At 48.1% G+C, this 21,056-nt stretch overlaps 1 protein-coding gene across 3 annotated transcripts in view; it reads left to right on the top strand.

Moving 5' to 3' along the window:
* ZBTB16 (zinc finger and BTB domain containing 16) overlaps window positions 1-21,056 on the top strand; it is a 154,317-nt gene that overhangs the window by 64,394 nt on the left and 68,867 nt on the right. For all 3 annotated transcript variants that reach the window (XM_032228825.1, XM_032228822.1, XM_032228823.1), the window contains exon 3: window positions 7,123-7,220. In XM_032228825.1, the coding sequence (XP_032084716.1) occupies window positions 7,123-7,220 (98 nt within the window). The remainder of the gene's footprint in view (window positions 1-7,122; window positions 7,221-21,056) is intronic.

The following is a 21,056-nucleotide window of genomic DNA, read 5'->3' as shown; positions in this document are numbered from 1 at the left end:
GGTGTAGCAATTGTCCACCCCCCCAGCCCAGCCCTCTCTAAGCCACCCCTCTGGCGTCCCCCCCCCCAATTTTCAAAGAAACCCCCTTGGGCTGTCCTGGTTCTTTTTTCCTGTTGGGAGAGGGAGAAAGCCTCCCCCCACTGAGAACCAGGGTCTTTCAAAAGCTCTGCCCTCCATCTCCCCAGTTTCTTCAGCCAAGAGATGAGTTGGCAGCTAACAGAAGAAAAATCTATCCAGCAATTGGTAACCCCAGGTGAAAGATCCAGAATCCAGTTGGTGGGACGGGACAGGAATCACGCAGAGAAATCTCTGAAAAGGTCTCTAATAGAGCAGGGGCTTGAGGTGGGATTGCCTATTTGCCCAAGGACCCTCTGCTTGCCCTGAAGTGAGAAATGCTCAGGACTAACTCTTGGCCCATTGCAAGCAGTTGGCGCCACTTGAGAAAGGAAGCTTGGTTAGATTTGATGCCCTGACCCAAGTGATTGGCTCTTTGGCCTGGGCTACGAAGAGGGCATGATATTGGCAAGACCAGCCTGGGCCAAATGCCTGGACCCTTGGACCTCCTTCCTTAGCTCTCGGATTGATTTTAAACGGCTGTTCAGTAGTTAAGTTCTCCGGTTCGGAGTGGATAGATGTGGAGTGGGTAGGAGGCCCAGGTGGGCTTTAAGTCTTTAACCCTTTTCTCGGAGAAAGGAGACGCCGTTGTCTGGTCTCCTGGATCAAGAATCCTCCCCGAAAAGAAACAGAGAAAGAAGCTCCGTCTGGGTTTGAAAATAAAATCAAACAAAGCAGAATCTCTTTGCTCTTGTAAGATGGGCAGTCATAAATAAGAGAGGGAGGGAGAGAGATAGACAGATAGACAGACAATGAGAGACAGACAGAGACAGAAGATAGATAGATGATGAATGGATGGAGGAATAGATAGATACATAGATGGATGGATGAGAGACCGACAGACAGATGGACGATGAGAGAGAGACAGACAGAAGATGGATGGATGGATGGATGGATGGATGGATGGATGGATGGATAGATAGATAGATAGATAGATAGATAGATAGATAGATAGATAGAGACAGACGAAAGGGAGACAGAGACAGAGACAGGAAGATAGAGAGAGAGAGGGGGACAGATGAGAGAAAGATAGACAGACATGCATACAGATGGATGATAGAGAGAGAGACAGACGGAAGATGGATGGATGGATGGATGGATGGATAGATAGATAGATAGATAGATATAGACAGATGATGAGAGAGAGAGAGAGAGAGAGAGACAGGAAGATAGAGACAGAGGAACAGATGAGAGAAAGATAGACAGACATGCATACAGATGGATGATAGAGAGACAGACAGACAGATGACAGATAGACAGATAACTCATCCATATGGGGAAAAACTCACCCAGTCAATGAGCTTCTTCAGTTTAAACTCTGATGCTTCGTCTGCCTGACCAGCTCAACCCTCCAGGCTAATTGGCATCAGCTCTGGCCAGAGGAGAGAAGCGTGATCTGCTAATGAAGTCTCGAGGCTTAAGGACCCTGGCAAAGAAATCAAGACCGCCGTTATTCTTTGGCCAATGTCCAGAATGCTCTGCCTTCGTCCACTCACTTCCCTCCTACTCTGCCAACATTTCCTGGTTCTGGTTCCTTTTCCTTCCTGGGCTAAGGAGAATCCGTTTCCTCCGTCACCTTCCCCAAATACTCAAGGTTTCTTGAGCTGGCTGTTTTTCAGCAACATTTTTCAACCTTATTATTGCAAAAGATTCCTCGGAATTCCAAATCCCAACTTTTGGCAGGTTTCATAAAGTATTCTCGGCTTTTTCAGGTGTCAAATCTGCCTTCCTCAAGGGAAAAGTTGTATGTTGTGGGGCTGTTTCTTAGCTCTTGTGCGTTTCACTAATTGATGCTTCTTCCTCACCTTCCTAAACTCTTTCTAGCTTCACTTTAAAATGAAGTCACCAAATCCAGAGGCTGTAGGTGTGGTTGCACCATCAATGTATTTATTTATTCATTTATTGCTTCTTTCCCCAGGATTCTTGATCACATGTTGCACTTTTTGCATGCACACGCGTGTGTTCACACACAAATCCCAATCACTTCCTTTCAAGAAGTGGCACAGATTTCCAATGTCTCTTTTCCCTTTAAGAATATTGGAAAATGCCTCTGTAAATCAGTGACTTTCTGCCACTCGGGCAAAATTATCCCTGCACAATGCCTTCCGAGGCGCGTTATTGTTAATTTGTTGGTTGTGTGTATCCCGATGGTCTTTCCTGATAGGAAAGTCAGCCTAATCCCTGGGCACCATCTCTGCGGGTTTAATTTGCTTGCAGGGAGCTCAGTTTTTAAAAATGCAAACGAGATCTGGAAGTCAGATCAGTCGGATGTTGAATTATTAAAGTACAGTTGGTTTTTCTGTGCCCTGCCCTTTTGGAGATTATAATTGAGAATCAATATCTATGGAATTGTTTTATTTCATTCTTCTTTCTTCCTAAAAGCACATCTTTAGCAGAAATAGCTGGCTTGTCTATTGATCTCTCCCTTTCTGATCTTAACAGCACAAGAGGCTATAATACCTTGCTTACATCTGCTGCGGTTTCTCCTCTTTTTCTGCAACATTGCCTTAATCCAGTGAGCATAAATAGAACATTTCAATCATATTTTGCTACCCGGAAACCAGAGATAACGCGCTTTAAGACCTCGTTGAAAGGAGACTGTATGAAATGGGGCGCGATAACATCATCCTCTAAGCAGGTGCCAAATGGAAAACTTTTGTTCCTGTTGAAATTTGTTGATAGAGATATTTCAAATAAATTACTTGCCGAAAGGCTGGCGGGTTCTTTATTTATTTCTTTAAAACAAAAGGGGCCTGCTTATGCAACCAATAGCAGAGCTGGTGTAGATCTCTAGGTCAGCAGTTGGCCAGAGTGAGATTAATTTTTCTCCCTTTGTCATTTCTGACACTCGGGGAAAACTTTGTTGGAGGAGGCGGATGGGGGCAGCAGCGCAGGTAGGGGAAGAGGCGTTTTGGGTTGTTGTTGTCTTAATAAGTGTAAGTTTTAGTAAGTGTTGTTTTAATAAGTGTAAGTGTAAGGCCACACTTGGAATACTGCATTCAGTTTTGGTCGCCACGATGTAGAAAAGATGTGGAGACTTTAGAAAGAGTGCAGAGAAGAACAACAAAGATGATGAGGGGACTGGAGGCTAAAACATATGAAGAACGGTTGCAGGAACTGGGTGTGTCTAGTTTAATGAAAAGAAGGACCAGGGGAGACATGATAGCAGTCTTCCAATATCTCAGGGGCTGCCACAAAGAAGAGGGAGTCAAGCTATTCTCCAGGGCACCTGAGGGTAGAACAAGAAGCAATGGGTAGAAACTAATTAAGGAGAGAAGCAACTTAGAACTGAGGGGAAATTTCCTGATAGTTAGAACAATCAATCAGTGGAACAACTGAAGTCCACAAGTCTTAAAAGTTGCCAAAGTTAAACTCGGTTACTGTTTTTTAAAGAATAGAATAGAATAACAGATTTGGAAGGGATCTTGGAGGTCTTCTAGTCCAACCCCCTGCCTAGGCAGGAAACCCTATATACCGTTCCAGACAAATGGCTATCCAACATCTTCTTAAAGACTTCCAGTGTTGGGGCATTCACAACTTCTGGAGGCAACTTCTGTTCCACTGATTAATTGTTCCCACTGTCAGGAAATTTCCTCCTCAGTTCTAGTTTGCTTCTATCTTTAATTAGTTTCCACCCATTGCTTCTTGTTCTGCCCTCAGGTGCCCTGGAGAATAGTTTGACTCCCTCTTTTTTGGGGCAGAAACTGAGATATTGGCAGACTGCTATCATGTCTCCCCTAGTCCTTCTTTTCCTTAGATTAGACATACCCAGTTCCTGCAACTGTTCTTCCTATGTTTTAGCCTCCAGTCCATTTCAACTGTCTAATCTCAACAGATGCTCCCCCCACCCCCCACCGACCGTTTTCTCCCTGTCTCGTTTAGCTTTGCAAAGTTTTGCCAATGGTCCAGCCAGCTGTAGAATTACACCCGACTCTGATGCAACTTTTGCCAGGAGCATCTTAAGGATAATGACTTAAGGGGAGAAACCATGCCGGTTCTTTGGAAAAGCATCGTCTGCTTTTGACCTTAATCCCATGGGGCTTCTAGGTTGCTCCCTGGGTGTCTTGGCAGGATGTAAAGCTGATGAGAAAATGCTTCTGGATTCGGAAGCGTCTTGTCTAACAAGGGAGCCCTCCCAGCTTCTTCAGAAAAAATCTGGGTTTGTGGTGGCTTTTGGCAAGACTCCCTGCTCCATGTGTTGTTTGTTTGAGAGAAGCTGCTTCTCCCACTGTAGCTGGCCCAGACTTGTGTCATCTTGAGCTCTTCTCAGAAATGCACATGGCCTTCATAAATATTTGTGCTGGATTGGAAGCCTGATAAAAATGTCATCATCTGAAACGTTATGAAACAGTCCCAAGAAAAGACGCTTGTTTTTAATGTCGGTTGGATTCACTATTCCAGTTAGCCGAATGAAGCATTTTGTTACCTGCTTACATAGTACAAAAAATGAAAGCAGTTTATTGTACCCTTTTTCTACTGTTCATCCAGGGCATGGGGGGGTGTAGAGAATTGCTCTTTTTGTGCGTTTGTGTGTGTGTGTGTTTTTTGGGGGGGAGGTTGCTGGCATTTAAATCCCCTGAAGTTGATTTTGGTGTGTTGCATAGTCGTCTTCCTTTTATTAAATGAAGTTTTGGAAGGTTTTGCGTTCTTCCTTTTCTGTCCTAGACAAAATATATGGCCGAGTTTTGCTTCTTCTTTTCAGCTAGAAATGAATTGAATGGCCATTTAGATGGCAACTAGCAGCAACTGTCCCTGTGTAATTTCTAAGGTTATAATTAGTGGGATTTCCCCCCCTCCCTTTTTTTCTTGAAACGGTGCATTTCAAGAATTGTTTTTTTCCCAGCAAATGCCACAAGCAGCTGCTGAGTCTTTCTGCACACAGAGACACACCTCTAATACCCACCATTGCTTTGCCCACAACTGGACTGTGAACAAGCCAAAACAAGAAATAAATAAAACAGATATAGAAATTTGTTCTCTTCCCTCTTTGCGCCAGCCTCTCTCCCTGCTTCTAGCTGGATTGTGTATTTCAGAATAGTCCTAAAATATGCCAAAAGTAGCCCCTTATTTACAGCCAGACGGAGAGTCTGTGTGAGTAGGTGCTTGTCTTGAGTAAAGTTGTTCCCCTTTTTTTTATAAATTATGTTTGCTTCTCAAATGTTCCACTAGAAGAAGAGCCTCAAAACTGCTCTCGAAAGGTTTGCTTTTGACAAAATTCAGAAGTGCCACATATCTGATTGTGCTGCCAGATTAGAAATTTAGCTATATAAATCTCAGGTGGGAAAAAAAATCCTTCTTTAGAAAGGTTGAGAATGAAGCAGGTGGCTTTAAGAGGTGGGGACATTGATAGTTTCCTTAAAATGGCTGAGAACTCTTGCTTGCCGTTTCGTACATTGCCTGAATCCTGTCTGAGATAATAAAGGCCTGGCTAGTGCCCAGACCACAGTCAAAGAGGCCTGACCTCAGAAGGCTGGAGACCCTCCTCCGTGTATCCTACACAAAGTGTGTGTTTGTGTGTGGTTCCTCCTCTTTGTGCCCCAAACCCTCCACCTTTAGGGGGATGGGAATGATGGGGCTTGACTGCTCTTGGTGACTGACTATGCTATCCTTGGTGAAGAGTTGGGTGTACTCAATATTTTGGGGTCCCTAGCAATGGGATTCCCCAAAAGAAAGAAAGAAAGATAGATAGATAGATAGATAGATAGATAGATAGATAGATAGATAGATTGTTTATTTATATGCCACCCTTTTCCCTGGGGGGACTCAGGGCGGCTCACAATCAAAAGGAAGGGGGGGACAGACTTTTACATATAAGACAGTACATGATTAAAACGCAACATTCATACCATTCGGGCGGGTAACAATCTTTAGCCCCAGGCCTGACGGGATAGCCAGATTTTGAGGGCTGTGCGGAAGGACTGGAGGGTGGTGAGGGTACGAAGCTCCACGGGGAGATCGTTCCATTGGGTCGGGGCTACCACCAAGAAGGCTCTCCTCCGCGTGGTGGCCAGTCGGCATTGGCCAGCGGATGGAACTCGGAGGAGGCCTAAACGATGAGATCTAATGGGTCGTATGGAGGTGATCGGCAGTAGGCGGTCTCTCAAGTACCCAGATCCACTACCATGAAGGGCTTTATAGGTGGCAAGTAGCACCTTGAAGCGTATCCGGAGGTCGACAGGTAGCCAGCGCAGCTCGCGGAGGATAGGTGTTACGTGGGTGAAGCGAGGTGCACCCACAATCGCTCGCGCGGCTGCATTCTGGACTAGCTGAAGTCGCCGAATACTCCTCAAGGGCAGCCCCATGTAGAGCACATTGCAGTACTCCAGCCTAGCTTCTGCTCCTGCCTTGGAAAGATCACAGGCCACGTGGGAAGTAGGAAAGCCAACCTCTCCCACACTCGACTCAGTAGTGCTCTCCCAACCACACTTATTTGCATTTCGTGTGTATGGGCACACGGTGCTTTCTTTTCACCAGTCATTTCCAGCCTGTTTTGAAAATGTGAAAAAAAGTTCCCAGATGGAGCCAGGCAACCAGAAGTGCAGTGTGGAGATAAAAGCAGGGAATAGAATTCAACTCCACCCCTTGAATACACACCCATCACAAATCAGGTGTGTGTAGGTCCTGGCTTCGGTATTCAGAGTCTTCACCAAGATGTCAAATCAATTAAAGAAAAATATAAACCACTCTTGTAAAGTGAATGTCCTTCCTTCTCCTTCCGTGTGAGAATTCCGTGTAAGAATTTACTCCTCCGTGCAAGAGTTTACTCTCCTGTGTAAGAATTGTGCCCCTTGTTTAATGATGGCTCTTGCAGCATAACAGGCAATCGTTGGGGGTCTGGGGGTCGGTGGGTGTTTCTGAGCTGGTGAGAATCTCCGCATCGATAGGATTTGGAGGAGGCTCCCTAATGCAGATTGACGTTTTCAAGAAGGTCTGTGCCCTCTCCCCACTTAGGCCCCATAAGCTGTGGACCTAAACTTCATCTCCTCTTTTCATTTCCCTTCCCCCCAGGAAACTGCACAGTGCAATGAAGACATATGGGTGTGAATTGTGTGGGAAAAGATTCCTTGACAGTCTCCGCCTTCGGATGCACTTACTGGCTCATTCAGGTAAGTGTAGATGTCTCTGTGTGTTTTTGTGTGTGTGTGTGTGTGCGGGGGTGGGGGTGGGGGTGCTCCCATCTTTACCCAAAGTTCATGGGAAGTTTGGTCTTGTCCTGGACTTAAAATTTGCCAAAATCCTTGGTTGTAAAGCCATTCAACCAGGTCCATCAGAAGGACAGGCATGTCCCCCACAGGTGTGCTTAGGACCCCAGGAGGTGTGGTGTTCAATGGTTGGATGAAGTGGTGAAATTCAAATATTTTTACTACCGGTTCTGTGGGCGTGGCAAGGGAAGGATACTGCAAAATCCCCATTCCTTCCCCACTTTGGGGCCAGCCAGAGGTGGCATTTGCTGGTTTTCCGAACTACTCAAAATTTCCACTACTGGTTCTCCAGAACCTGCTGGATTGCACCCCTGGTTGGATGCCTTGTCTGGATAGTAGTGTACAAGAAGGAAGTTACCTCTGTCCTTGGCCTTCTCCTTTTCCCCTCTTCCCAGAGCTCTCGTTTGTCCTGGATATTTTGCCTCCACTTAAAAGACCCTTCCCTGGGCTGAAGACCACTTGGGAGTGGCTGCCATGGGTCTTCCTGGGGGTGGGTGGGAGAAGCCCATCTAGGCAAGGAACTCTTGTTGCTCTCTTTAAGGGAGTAAAACCAACCATGGAATGGATTGAGGTCTTCAATAGACCATCCCTGGCCGTGTTAAGGGGGGCAAATTTAGCGATGGGGCCCAGCTGCTGCGTTTCTTGATTTGGGGAAGAAGATCTGATTTGAGGCCATTGGTGGTTCAGCGTTTTTCTCATGAAACGGAGCTACAGTTGCAGGCTGGGGATTCCGTTCGTGTAGACGCCGAGACATTCAAATCAGGAGTTCTTGCAGAGGAACGAAAACTGGGCTGTTTCTGAGTTGGTAGGCCAGGTGTCCTTTCTGTTTGAGATGTTTAGAGAGGCCCGGAGTGAGACCTTCTCCTTCGTAAAGGTTGTTCTGGGCTCCCCAGCTGCACGAGGGTAGTTCTGAATGGCAACCAGGGTGAGTTTGAGGCCTCGTCCGTCCGCTTCCAACCTGGACCAGGGGTGAAATCCAGCAGGTTCTGGAGAACCGATAGTGGAAATTTTGATTAGTTCAGAGAACCGGCAAAGTGCACCTCTGTCTGGCCCCAAAGTGGGGAGGGAAGGGAGAGATTTTGCAGTACCCTTCCCCTGCCAAGCCACGCCCACCAAGCCACACCACGCCCACCAAGCCACGCCCAGAGAAACGGTAGTAAAAAAAAATTGAATTTCACCGCTGACCTGGACAGATCTTTCTTCTTCCACTCGTCCCACTGCCATCCTTTGGTACCAATGCATTTCCCATTTCCAGACCTACCTTGTGAATCTCATCTTCTCCGAATTCAAGCATCCCCCAAAGTTTCATTAGCAAAAGTGGCAGAACTGGGCAGTTGTTTAATGAATTTCCCTATTAGATTGAAATGATGCAGGCCCTTTAATTAAATGTACATGGAGGAACTAGAATGTTAAGCTGGGGACGATACTTGCCTCTCTGGAAGCTAATTTTGTTCCCCACGCTCTCGTATCTCTGAACTGAGCCTCTGTGGGCACCCACACCAACAGGAAATTCGGTTCTTGGGCTGCCACAGTTCTGTTCTTAATGCCCAAAAACGTGGATAAAATCTCCAGGTTTATTTTTTTTTTAATATGTTTTATTGTTTTATATCCTACATTTCCTTTCTATGTTGAGCATTGTGTTCTCTAGGTGTCTAAGGTGTTAACATACAAGCATATAAACATTATCATTGTCATTATGATCGTATATACATACATATATATACATACATACATACATACATACATACATACATACATATATATATATATATATATACACACACACACACACACACACAAATTTGCAGTAATATATAAACAAATATGCAATAACATCTATCATATTATAACATATATTATCTTCCATTATAGTATCAATTATAGAACCATCAAAAATATTTACTCTTCTGTTTTTCTTCCTCCTGTAAACCATGTTTCACCTAATTTCATTCTTCTAACCTCAATATTTGTCATTTAACCATTTATAGAATAGTTCCCCTGATATGGAATAGTCCCAATCTTCTTTCCCTTTAATTTTTAGGGTTAACCTATCCATCTCCGCACATTCCAGAATATTTTTTGATCATAATATCGTCATCGGGAGTTTTTGGGTTTCCCAACGTTGTGCATATGTGATCCTAGCTTGCTGTTAGGATGTGTAGAACCAAATATGTGTTACTCTTGTTATAATTTCCTGGAAGGATGCCCAACAATTTTCAGGTTTATTAATCGCTGACATCATCGTTGCCACCTTCATCATTGGTGGAACCTGGAAATCTATTTTGGTGCTACTCAAATCAAAATTGGCATGCAAATTAATTCCTGGGAGGACAGGCACCCCTGGGGTGAGGTGGGGTGGTGGGAACATCAATGCGATCATGGAATTCAGCATCCTCAACAGGGTTGCTATGCTGCAACATTTATCGTAGTTGTCCCCCCCCAAGGAAAGCCCCCTCCTCATTCCTAAGATGTGCAAAAGTCCCGGCAGGAGGAGAGAAGGATGGAAATTGTGACATGCTGTTCCCAGCCGAATTCTGGGACGGTTTAAGAATTCTGTAAGTAGAGAGAAGTTGGCTCTGGAGGAAACGTTGCCATAAAGCTTAGCAATCATTAGGGAAGAGCTCACATTTGGCCCAAGAGAGGTTTTGATTTGAATTTGGAGGAGGGACAGATATAGAGTGGGCAGACAACCCCCCCCCCTCCTCCATTTCTTCCATTGTTGGGAGAGGAAGTTTTGCCAGGGGAAGGAATGACCATCAGTCGGGAATGGCTATTTGTACACTGTTACATTTGGGGCTGGTCTCGGAGAATCAGCCGTGGCAGAAAAATTGGGGAGATCTGTTTGGGGGTCAGGAAACGTCCATGGACCTTCCAAATCCCTCAAAAGCCCCCTGGGTTTCCTTTCACCCCTGGGGGAGCTATCCCAACTTCAGCCTGGTCCCCCAGAAACCTCACTTTGGGGTCCTTGCAGGTTCTGGGAAATCGTGCACGTACAGCAGAGGTGTCCAAACTTGGGAACTTTAAGACGTGTGGACTTCAACTCCCAGAATTCCCCAGCTGGGGAATTCTGGGAGTTGAAGTCCACACGTCTTAAAGTTCCCAAGTTTGGACACCCCTGACATATACGATTTGTGTTTTTATCAGCAGGTGTCTCTTCCTTGGGCCCACTGGAAGTGTGGGGAGGAAATAGGAAGTTGAGGAGAGCTGGCAACTTCCCAACCACCCTTTCCCTTGTCGGAGGGCAGCCCAGGACATGGGGGATGTAAAGCGTGTTTGCCTCTCGGCTGCCTTCCCCTTCTTGCCCCTTCCCACCCCCCCACCCCTCCGCCTGCTCTCCTGGCGCACGCAGCTTCTGTTTGTTGCTGTGGCCGTGGCCTCATGCCAAGCACTGGCTGGCTGCCGGCCCGCTCTGAGGGTACAGTATGTAAAGGCAGTGCTGAGCCAAGTTTGTCATCATGAAAGATGATTATGTTTTTTTCCCCTTCCTCTCCGGGCGGGAGGGGGAGGAGGCGCCCTGATGCTCGAAAACAGCCACGTTAAATTCCAGCCACGTTGTTGACAAAGGCAGCAGCAACACCTTGGACTCTCTTCTCCTCCCAAGCTGTGCGTCTCCCCCTCCTCCTCCTCTTCCTCCTCCCCCTCCTCCTCGCCAGATAAGCCGAGGCAGAATGGGCCGGAGGAGGGCTGCCTCTTAATGCTTCCACAATGGGGTTGTTATTTTTTTGGGAGGGCTTTTTTGGGGGGCGGGAAGGGGGTCCACGCAGAGAAATTCATGACTTGTTTAATTAGAAGTGGGCTCCCCGCGTGGAGGAGCCTCTGGTCTGTTGGGGGGGGTGTAATGCATGTACGGCGTTTGCAAAATCCCGAGGTTAAGGAATGGAATTCCAATCAATTTTGGATGCACATCAGCTAATCGGGCATTTAAGGGAGCTAATCTTCAGGTGTGAGGTATACTTGAAGATTAATTTTTGAGCCATAAAGCCCCAGCCCTCAAGTAACAAGGCAGAGAAGTGTAATCCTGATTGTACTTTTTTAAGTTCGTTAGAATGAAACCAGGTGAGTGTGCCAGGTCCTTCTGCCTAAGAGCAAGTCAGGTGAGCACACTTCTGCAGTCAGATGTTCAGTGCTCAACTCCAAATCCCCTTCCTTCTGCAAGCATTCTCACAGCTGGTCTTCTGAAGGCCACGAGGGAGCATCTCACTCAGAATGACCAGCAAGAACAAACCATATGAATCTCCTTGGGACCACCTGATGAATCCATTTAGTTTCTCCCTATATATTACAACCCTTACCCGATTCCTCTTAGGAATGAGTGGTGAAGCAGAAGGCCTCCATAGATTCATTGGCAAAGGGCCACGGTGGGCAGAAGTTCCTCCATTCCTCCATGCAAAGACGAGGTCATGGGAACATCTCCAGCAGCTTCTTCACTTTCTCTGCTCAGTCGGCTGCTGCAACTGATATTTGTTGCTCCTGATCTTAGAATCGGTGCCTGATGTCAGGAGGACTCTCACCCCAATCTAAAGTTGATCTTAATAGCAAGAATGTAGGGGAAGGGTCTCTCGGATCTTTGAGAAGATATGATGGTGAGAAGCGGAGAAGAAGAACTGTTCTTGGTGAACAGGTGCCCATGGGCACATGCCTCCTCTAGATCAGTGTTTCTCAACCTTGGCAACTTGAAGATGTCTGGACTTCCAACTCCCAGAATTCCCCAGCCAGCATTCGCTGGCTGGGGAATTCTGGGAGTTGAAGTCCAGACATCTTCAAGTTGCCAAGGTTGAGAAACACTGATCTAGATACTCCTTTGGTATGGAGCCCTGGGACAGAAGGATTAAATGGGGGGCTGGTGTTCCCCATTACTCTCCACTGTCTCAAATGTGCCCCTGAAGCAACTGGAAAGTAGAGAAATCTTGGAAGAATGCCCACCTTTCATTAAAATTGTTCTCTGGTTGTGTTTACGTTGAAGGATTGCGTAGGCGTGTTTTCTCATGGCAGTGTTTATAGCAACTGTTTCGTGTACATGCGGAATAATTATAGCTGTGCAGAGCACATGCACATGGAAACACCTCTGTGGTAACCTGGGTGTGTGACAACAACAAAAAAACGCATGGCTTGGGAAGGAGGAAGACGGGGAAAAAATTGTTTAGTCTGTATGATCGGCATGGCCTTCTTTAATTCCATGTTTTCAAGCCAAGGCTCCAAATAAAAACTTTGAGCCCCTGACTTTCCTGAATTTCAGACTGCAATGCAATTTGTCAGTTGCGTTTTGGACAGAGGGTGTCAGGGAAACGTCTCCTCAAAAATGTATGAAGCCAAGGCACCAAAACACAACTTGGAGAATATTGTTTGGAAGGACTTGTAAGTAGAAACTTTGGAGTGACGTGCGCAGCACAGATTTTAGTACAAACTTACTTTCTTTTCTTTTTTTCAATTCCTTCCCCCCCAAACTAGGACAGGAACGGAGGCAGAACCAAGTTACCCATGAAAAAAAAAATTAAGATGTTGCAAAACCGCAACCTCCTCCTATCTCCGCTCGTTCCTCCGAATCACAGAATACTCCCCCCCACAAAGAGCCCAGGCTGAGATGTGACCATCCTTTGGGGTCCATCACTCACTGGGGTCTTTTTTCAAAAGGTCCATTGAGCCCCACCAGCCTCAAGAAAGGTCAGCTTCTGACCTTGTGCACCAAGGTGGCCACCAGACTTGGATGGAGGTCGGAAGTAGCCACCTCTGGAGTTGTAGTTGAGGAGACAATGGGTTGTGTGAAAGACAAGGGACAAGTGGGATAGGACAAGTGGGATACCCAACCTCCATGTTCATAAAATAGACCACTCTTTCTAGGGCAGAGGTCTTCAAACTTGGCAACTTGAAGACTTGTGGACTTCAAGTCCTAGAATTCCCCAGTCAGCATAACTTGCTCTCTTGTGATCCCTTCCTCTGCAATCTCCCCACTTAGATCAGAGGTCTTCAAACTTGGCAACTTTAAGACTTGTGGACTTCAACTCCCAGAATTCCCCAGCCAGCATAACTTACTCTCTTGTAATCCCTTCCTCTGCAATCTCTCCACTTAGATCAGAGGTCTTCAAAGTTGGCAACTTTAAGACTTGTGGACTTCAACTCCCAGAATTCCCCAGCCAGCATAACTTACTCTCTTGTAATCCCTTCTTCTGCAATCTCCCCACTTAGATCAGAGGTCTTCAAAGTTGGCAACTTTAAGACTTGTGGACTTCAACTCCCAGAATTCCCCAGCCAGCATAACTTACTCTCCTGTAATCCCTTCTTCTGTAATCTCTCCACTTAGATCAGAGGTCTTCAAAGTTGGCAACTTTAAGACTTGTGGACTTCAACTCCCAGAATTCCCCAGCCAGCTTAACTTGCTCTCTTGTAATCCCTTCCTCTGCAATCTCTCCACTTAGATCAGAGGTCTTCAAACTTGGCAGCTTGAAGACTGGTGGATTTCAACTCCCAGAATTCTCCAGACAACTGGCTGGAGAATTTGGGGAGTTGATGTCCACCAGTCTTCAAGTTGCCAAGTTTGGGGACCCTTTTTCTAGGGAGATATATTAGGGAAACCAAACCTTTGATTGTTTATTTACTGATGTACCCCCTTCAGATTCAGGGGGTCCTTATTCCTGCCTCAGTTGACATTTTTTCTTGGTGAGGGGGTATGCCTGCCCGCACCCTGGTGGCCCCCTCTGTGCCCATTCTTCTGGAGGCAGGGGCTGCTTCCCCTTCCTCCCTTCCCCCTGGAATGCAAAATCCATGGCCAGGGGGGAGGGGAGGGGAGGGGCAGGTAAATACAGGTCATCCTCAACTTATGACTGCAATGGAGCCCAGAATTTCTGTTGCTAAGTGAGACGTGTTTTAAGTGAGATTTGTCCCATTTCACGACCTTTGTCGCCGCAGTTGTTGAGTGAATCACCGCAGTTGTTAAGTCAGTCACATGGTTGTTAAGTGAATAAGGCTTCCCCAGTGACCCCGGGACACTGAAACCGTCATAAATATGAGTCGGTGGCCAAGCGTCTGAATTTTGATCACTGCTGCAAATGATGATAAGTCGCTTTCTTCGGTGCCGTTGCAACTTTGAACGGGGGCTGCCTGCAGCAGAATAACAGAATCGGGAGGGACCTTGGAGGTCTTCTAGTCCACCCCCCTACTCAAGCGGGAACCCTACCCCATTTCACACCGGTGGCTAGCCAATCTCTTCTGGAAAACCTCCGGGGTCCGAGGTCCGTGCTTGGGATGTGCAGCTAGCCTTCCTCGCAGGGAGGAATTCTCTGGCTGGCACCCCCGGCCCTCCTTTCCCCTCGGCCCCGTGGTGTGCCACCCTCCTGGCCGTCCACCTGCTTTCCCCCCCCCCCTCTTCCCGCAGCTGCCCAGGGCGGCTCTCTGCTGCTGCTCTCCCCTGGCCGGGCGCCCGCTGCCTCCTCGGGTTCTGGCTGGGCTCCTGAATCCATTCCCCAAGTGATGTCATCGGCTTGCCGGCAGGGCTGGATGTTCTGCCAACATTCCAGAGAGTTTATGATGGTTGGCAGATGAGCAGCCAAGAACACACTGTACCCGCAGCAGAAATTAATGCAGGCTTGAGTTCAGTCCAAGCTTGATACACAAGAGAGAGAGAGAGGAAGGCGGGGGGGGGGGGGAGGGGGAGAGGGGAAAAACACAAACTGTTTAATGCTGTTTATAAATTATACACTTGCTGATGAAAAATGCATTTCTTTCTCTTCCTCCTCCCGCGCACACACCTCTTTTTATCTCCCCTCTCATTTATTTATTTTCAGCCTTTAGAGAGTTTAAGCTGATTAATAATTGGGGGCTTATTTGCTTTTAGCTCCTCTTCCGGCAGGGGTCCCGAGCTGCTGCCGCTGGTGTGCCGGGACCACCCTCTTCTGCCCCGCCCACCCCAGCCTTTACCTGAGCATCGAGGCTTTCCTTCTCCCCTCCCCTCTTCCTAGAGACCCCTCAACCCCCCCCCACTCCTTTTTTCTCCTCTCCAAGAGCTCCTTCCCGCACGACCTCCGAAAAGCCCCCCCCCCCCAGCTCTTCCTTGCTGCTCTTCCCTGTCCAGGGCCAGCTCTTGTTTTTCAAGATGCTAGTCCTCTGCAGGGGAACAAGAACTTCTAAGAGTTGAGCACACACCAGGATAATAGGAAACATGGTCTCGGGACCAGAAACCGGAGCTGTCGGTGATTCCCCCCCCCCCCCCCACTCTCCATCCCGCCTGGATGCTGTTTTGATGGGCGCCACCCAGAAACATTCGGGTGTCCCTCTACATTTGCTCCTTTTTACGCGGCTTCGGTTGTTGTGCCCCCCCCCCCAAAAAAAAGAAACCCCCAAGCCCACAAAAAAAAAAAAAGCACGCAACCCCTTGCTAATGTTTATCATTTGCCAACAGGCTGGACAGATTTCTGCTTCCTGTCGAGCGTCTCCGCTGCAAAGCCTCCGCGTTGCTAAGGAGCGGCTCTTGGTACTGTAATGGGCTGATTGTGTATTCCGTTCAGCACTGTATTTTATTTTTGTATGCAAGGCAAAGTGTTTTGATGGAGGGCGATTGCAGAGTGTCTGGAGGCTGTTGGGGAGTTTTATAGGCCGACAGTACACTGCGTCCCTGCTCAAACGGAACACGGGCTCTTGGATTTTGGATGAGGGGTGCCGCGCTCTCCCTCCCAGCTCGCCCCCCTCGGAGAGAACGTGGGTTTTCCGGGGTTCCGGACATGGTGCAATCACTTGGCTTCCCTCTTGCACTTTTTTGGGGGGGGGGCAGAGGTGGGGTTTGGGGTCTCAAATGAAGGGGGGGAGGGCATCAGAGAGGGAGGGAGAGAGAGATTTTGTTCTCTCTGTGCTTCTTCTCCATCCCTTTCTGTGACCCTCTGATGTCTCTTCCAATGCAGTGTGGCACTTTGGGGGTGGGGGAGGCTGTCTGGATTTTTGGATTTAAAAGTCTCCTTTAGGGAGGGGCTGGTGCGCAGGACGGAGAAGGCCGTTTTTCTGTCCCACTCTTGTTTCTCTGGAAGTTGGCAAGAGGTTGGAGTAAGACCTTGATGGTGTATGGTGCAAGTCCTTCTACACACAAGCCCAGACACAGGAACACCGCTGGCCCCCTGGGGAGGAAGCTTAGGTCTCTCTAGTCTAGGAGTCTGGTCAGATGAGCCTTGAACATGGCAAGCATGGCCTGGTGTGGAGCAGAAGCTTCCACCCCCCGTGGTCCAGGAGTAAGGGCGCTCTCCTTCTTTCCAGGAACCAAAAAGCAGGAATCCAACCTGGTTGGCAGTTTCCTTCCTCACCTCCGTGGTCTTCTAGGGGAAGCAGAGGCTGGGTCAATCCTTGATGGCTCTTGCTCCAGGCCACCATGTAATCTTGCCACAGGACCAGATGTGCACAAACGGACCATCTGGATGTAGCTAGGGGTCCTTCGGTGAGATCGCGCCTGGAATCTTTGGCTGCCTGATCCCTTAGACCGGGGATCTCAGCCTTGGCAGCTGGAAGACACTGGGCAGCTGGGAGGATTCTGGAAGTTGAAGTCCACACATCTCCCCAGTTGCCAAGTTTCAGAAAGGCTGATTTAGCCTGGAGATGCTGAAGGTTGAGCCAAGGCTTCAGTGGGCCATGCAGATGTTCTGCTGCGGCCTTTGGTCCTCCTTCCACGGAGACGTCAAGTGTTGACTCCTTGGTACTGAATCCTTTGGAAAATGAGTGACTCCCAGTTTGTTTTGGGGGGGGGCTTCTCAAAAAGGATGTTCTGGGTAAGGCCTGCTCAGTGGGGAGACAGAATGCTTTATGGATTGACTGCTCTTCAGCTCTCCCCAAAGCTCTCCCCCCCTCCCTTCTTCCTTCTCTTTTTCCCCCCTCTCTCTTTCTCTCTCCCTCCCTCTTCTCTCCCCCTTTCTCTCTCTCTCCCTCCCACTCTCTCCCTCTCCCTTCCGTTCTCTCCCTCCCTCTCTCTCTCTCCCCCTCTCTCCCTCCCTCCTTCTCTCCCTCTTTTTCCCCCCTTTCTCTCTCTCCCCCTCCCTCCTCTCTCTCTTTTTCTCTCTCTCCCTCTCCCCCTCCCCTTCTCTCTCTCTCCCTCTGTCTCTCTCCCTCCCCTTTTCTCTCTTTCCCCCCTTTCTCTTTCTCCCTCTCCCCCTCCCTCCTTCTCTCTCTCTCTCCCTCCCCCCTCTTTTTCTCTCTCTTTCTCCCCCCTCTCTCTCCCTCTTCCTTCCATTCTCTCTCTCTCTTTCTCCCCCCTCTCTCCCTCCCTTCCATTCTCTCTCCCTCCCCCTCTCCCCCTGTCTCTCCCTTCCTCCTTCTCTCTTTTCCCCCTTCTCTCTCTCCCCCTCTCTCTCCCCCTCTCCCCCACTCCCCCTTCTCTCTCTCCCTGTCTCTCTCCCTCCCTTTCTCCCTCTCCCTCCCTCCTTCTCTCTCCTTCCCTCTCCCTCTCCCTCTCTCTTTTTCTTTCTCTCTTTCTCCCCCTCCTTCTCTCTCCCTCCCTCCTGCCCTCCCTCTTCCCCCCCCCTCTTCCTGTAGTATAGGGATCTCCAAAGTTGTCAACTTTCAGACTTGTGGACTTCCAGAATCCATGACTGCCTGGGGAATTCTGGGAACTGAAGTCCACAAGTCTTAAAAGTTGCCAAGTGTGGAGGCCCCTGCTCTAACGTACCTTTGTCCTGCCCGCTTCCATACGTTTGACCATGTTCCCTTTGAAACAGCCCCATGAAAATAAAGAGCATTGGGGGGGGGGTTCGACATGGTTTGGCAGTAAGACCCCCGGTGCAGAATCCAAAGAAGCACGGCCCACCCAAATTGTCCTTGTTTTCCCCTTCATGAATTAGTTTCAGAAATGTTATTTACTTCTCTCTCTATTCAAATGTTGCCTGAAGATGTTACTGGTCAGAGCCATGATAAAAATAAGGAAAAAATAATAATCCTAACAGGCATGGAAATACCTGTGTGCCCAACCCACATCACCCGTGTCCCTAAGAGCGATAACGGCAGAGCTGGGGATGGGGTGGGGGCCGTAATGCAGCGAGCGAAGCGTGGGAGGCCGGGGTAGCTGAAATAATCCCGCGGAGAGCGTTGCCTTGTGGTTTTAAAAAAGGAAATAAGACATTGACATGGATGTTCAATTTAGAAATCTGCCTTGTGATCGGTTTTAAAAAAAAGAAGAAAGGAAGAAAGCAAACCCCCCCCCCCATCCCCGCTGCCCTTAATATGCTTCTGTCTGTGGCTTTGGAAGCTGAATTATTCTCTTCTGTAGGTTCAACTGCAAAGGAAGTGGGTCTTGGACCAGAGTCGGTGAGGAGGGGAGACTTTTTCGGGGTGGGGGGGAAACAGAGGGAGAAAACTAGAGTAAACTCAGTGGCTTTCTTTTTCTCTCTCTCTCTCTTTCTTTCGCTTTTTTTTTTTCCTGGGCAAAAGAAGAAAACCAGGGAATGGGGTAGAGAACAGGCTAAATTTAAAATTGTAATTGGCTGACTTCCACAAGCTTGCGGGTGTTTTAATGACTCATAATAACTTCATTTAAAACCAGCTGAGCAGAAAATAGATTGGAGAAGAGCCTCGAGCCATTATGGATTTCTCTGGGTTTGGGTTTTTTTTTATTTTTCTCTCTCTCTCTTTCTCTTGCTTCCTTCCCCCACTCCCCCCCCCCCTCTTTTTTTGACAAGCCATTTTCGGCAGCCAGCGAGGGTGCATGGAAGACTTGGCTGACTCTCTCTCTCTCTCCCTCTCTCTCTCTCTCTCTCTCTCTCCCTCCCTCCCTCCCTCCCTCACCCCCTCCCTCCCTCTCTCTCTCCCTCCCCCTCTCTCTCCCTCCCTCCCTCCCCCTCTCTTTCTCTTTCTCTCTTTTAGAGTTTGGTGGTCTGCCCAAGAGAGAGATTCTATAGAGCCCGGTCTTTGTGTGATATTTTTTGTGTATGTTTGTGTGTGTAGACTGATTAAAAATAGATGCCTTGAGGTATTATTTTAGCATCAGTGTGTGGAGAATGTTTCTTCCCCCCCCCTTTTTTTTTGCACTTTTGATGTGGTAAATGGGACATAAATAAAATTGTTTTTGAAATGACTGAATTAATTAGATAGTAAAGTGACGGCAATGCATAAATTTGCTTTTGCCAACTTTTTATTTTTACTTTCCTCTTCTTTTGCGAATGTCTCCTTCCCTCCACCTTTTCTCCCCTTCTCCATTCGGCCTTCTCCGCTCTCTCCCTTTTTGGACACTGGCCGAATCATGTTCTGGGGCGCATTTTAGGGTCACTTATGGCACACGGTGTCCTCTGGCGAGCGGAGAGAGAGATTTTGTGAAATTTTGGAGGATTGCAGCGTCAGAAAATATGCGAGTTATGAAACTGTGGTTGGGAAGGGAAGGCAGCTCGGAGTCACGGCTGGCCATCGCTCAGGAATGGGCAGCGGCTGCCAAAAAACGTGACTGCTCCCTTTCATGTCTCTCTGGATGTAAACAGGCGGAATACATTTGTAAGCCTGGAAGGTTGGAGGCGGCTCTTATATGGCCCTGTGAACAAAGCAGCCGTCCTCGTTTAAGGGACAGGAAAGGAGGGATGAAGAGGAGGAGGAGGAGCGGGCACAATGCGTCTTTGCACACACAAGTCGTGCCTTTGATCCCCCCCCCAGAAAGGGGTCAAGCAAAGCGCATTCGGGGACCAGAGCTTGTGTCCAGATGGGTCTCTCTCCAACAGGATTTGGCCTCCTGCCAATCTGGCCCAGTGTGGGAGGTTGTGGTGGGCAACTGGTGTGCCAGTCTCAACTAGAAAGAGGGCCAGAACGGAGGGCCAAACAGCACACCTGGCCTATCTATGGAGGAAGCCCCTATCGTTCATTCCTTACAGGCTATTTTAACAGAACAGAAAATCTCATCCTTCCCTTCTCCAGCCTTGGTTCTTCTGGGTTACACCAGTAGAGGAGACTATGGAGATGTTCAGGGTGACAGGTCTGGACTGGGCATTACCTGGTCCAGAAGAGAGGTGGGTTGACACCCCCTCCCTCTCTTTCTCTCCATCTCTTGGTTGATTCCTACAGCCTGTCCTTGAGCCCAAAGGTTGGCCAACTTTCTCAAACCAACATTCTCATTTGACTGGCTTCTCCCTCCCCAATAGGCCAAAGGTAAGAGAGAGAAATGAAGACTGATAAATGAACTGAAAATGAGAAGACACTTAGGACCCCACAGTTCACGCCTGAGCTACAAATCTCTTCTATCAGTTGGAAGTCAATTTGTTGACTTTGTATCATCTTTTAAAATTTGTCCTTCAAAATTAACCTTCTGATGCATTAATAATGATTTGGGGCACCTTAACTGTTGGAGTCTGATACCAACTTCTTCACGGCTCAGGCCCAAGGAGATATCAACTCAGTTCCTGAAAGAGGAACCCCCAAACAAGGAAAGTTGAGTGGCCTTCAGAGAAAAGAAAGTTGGAACATTCATGGTGTATCTTCTAGGGTCCGGTCAGATTTCATTTGAGGTGAGGGCAGGATGCCAGTTGCACACATCTTACCACCTGCCCCCTCCCCAAATCTGCTGAGTCCTGGCTTGATCCCCCTTCTTGGTTGAGAGCCCAGTTGCGTCTTAAAAAGTGAGATATCACACGTCAGGATCATGTAAGGGTATCCCAGTTGCACTCAGGAACTATGTGACCTCATAACTTCCAACCACTTCTAGTGAATCACTCCAGGACTCCAAAGTCAGAGCATGAGGGTCTCAGTTCTGCACCACTGCCTGCTGAACAAAGAGAGCCATCAGTCCCACCCAAAGAGAGG

Source organism: Thamnophis elegans, chromosome 13 (genome assembly GCF_009769535.1).
Source record: "Thamnophis elegans isolate rThaEle1 chromosome 13, rThaEle1.pri, whole genome shotgun sequence".
Classification (NCBI taxonomy): domain Eukaryota; kingdom Metazoa; phylum Chordata; class Lepidosauria; order Squamata; family Colubridae; genus Thamnophis; species Thamnophis elegans.
The sequence above is the reverse complement of the archived record's forward strand: the minus strand, read 5'-3'. Positions and strand labels throughout refer to the sequence as shown.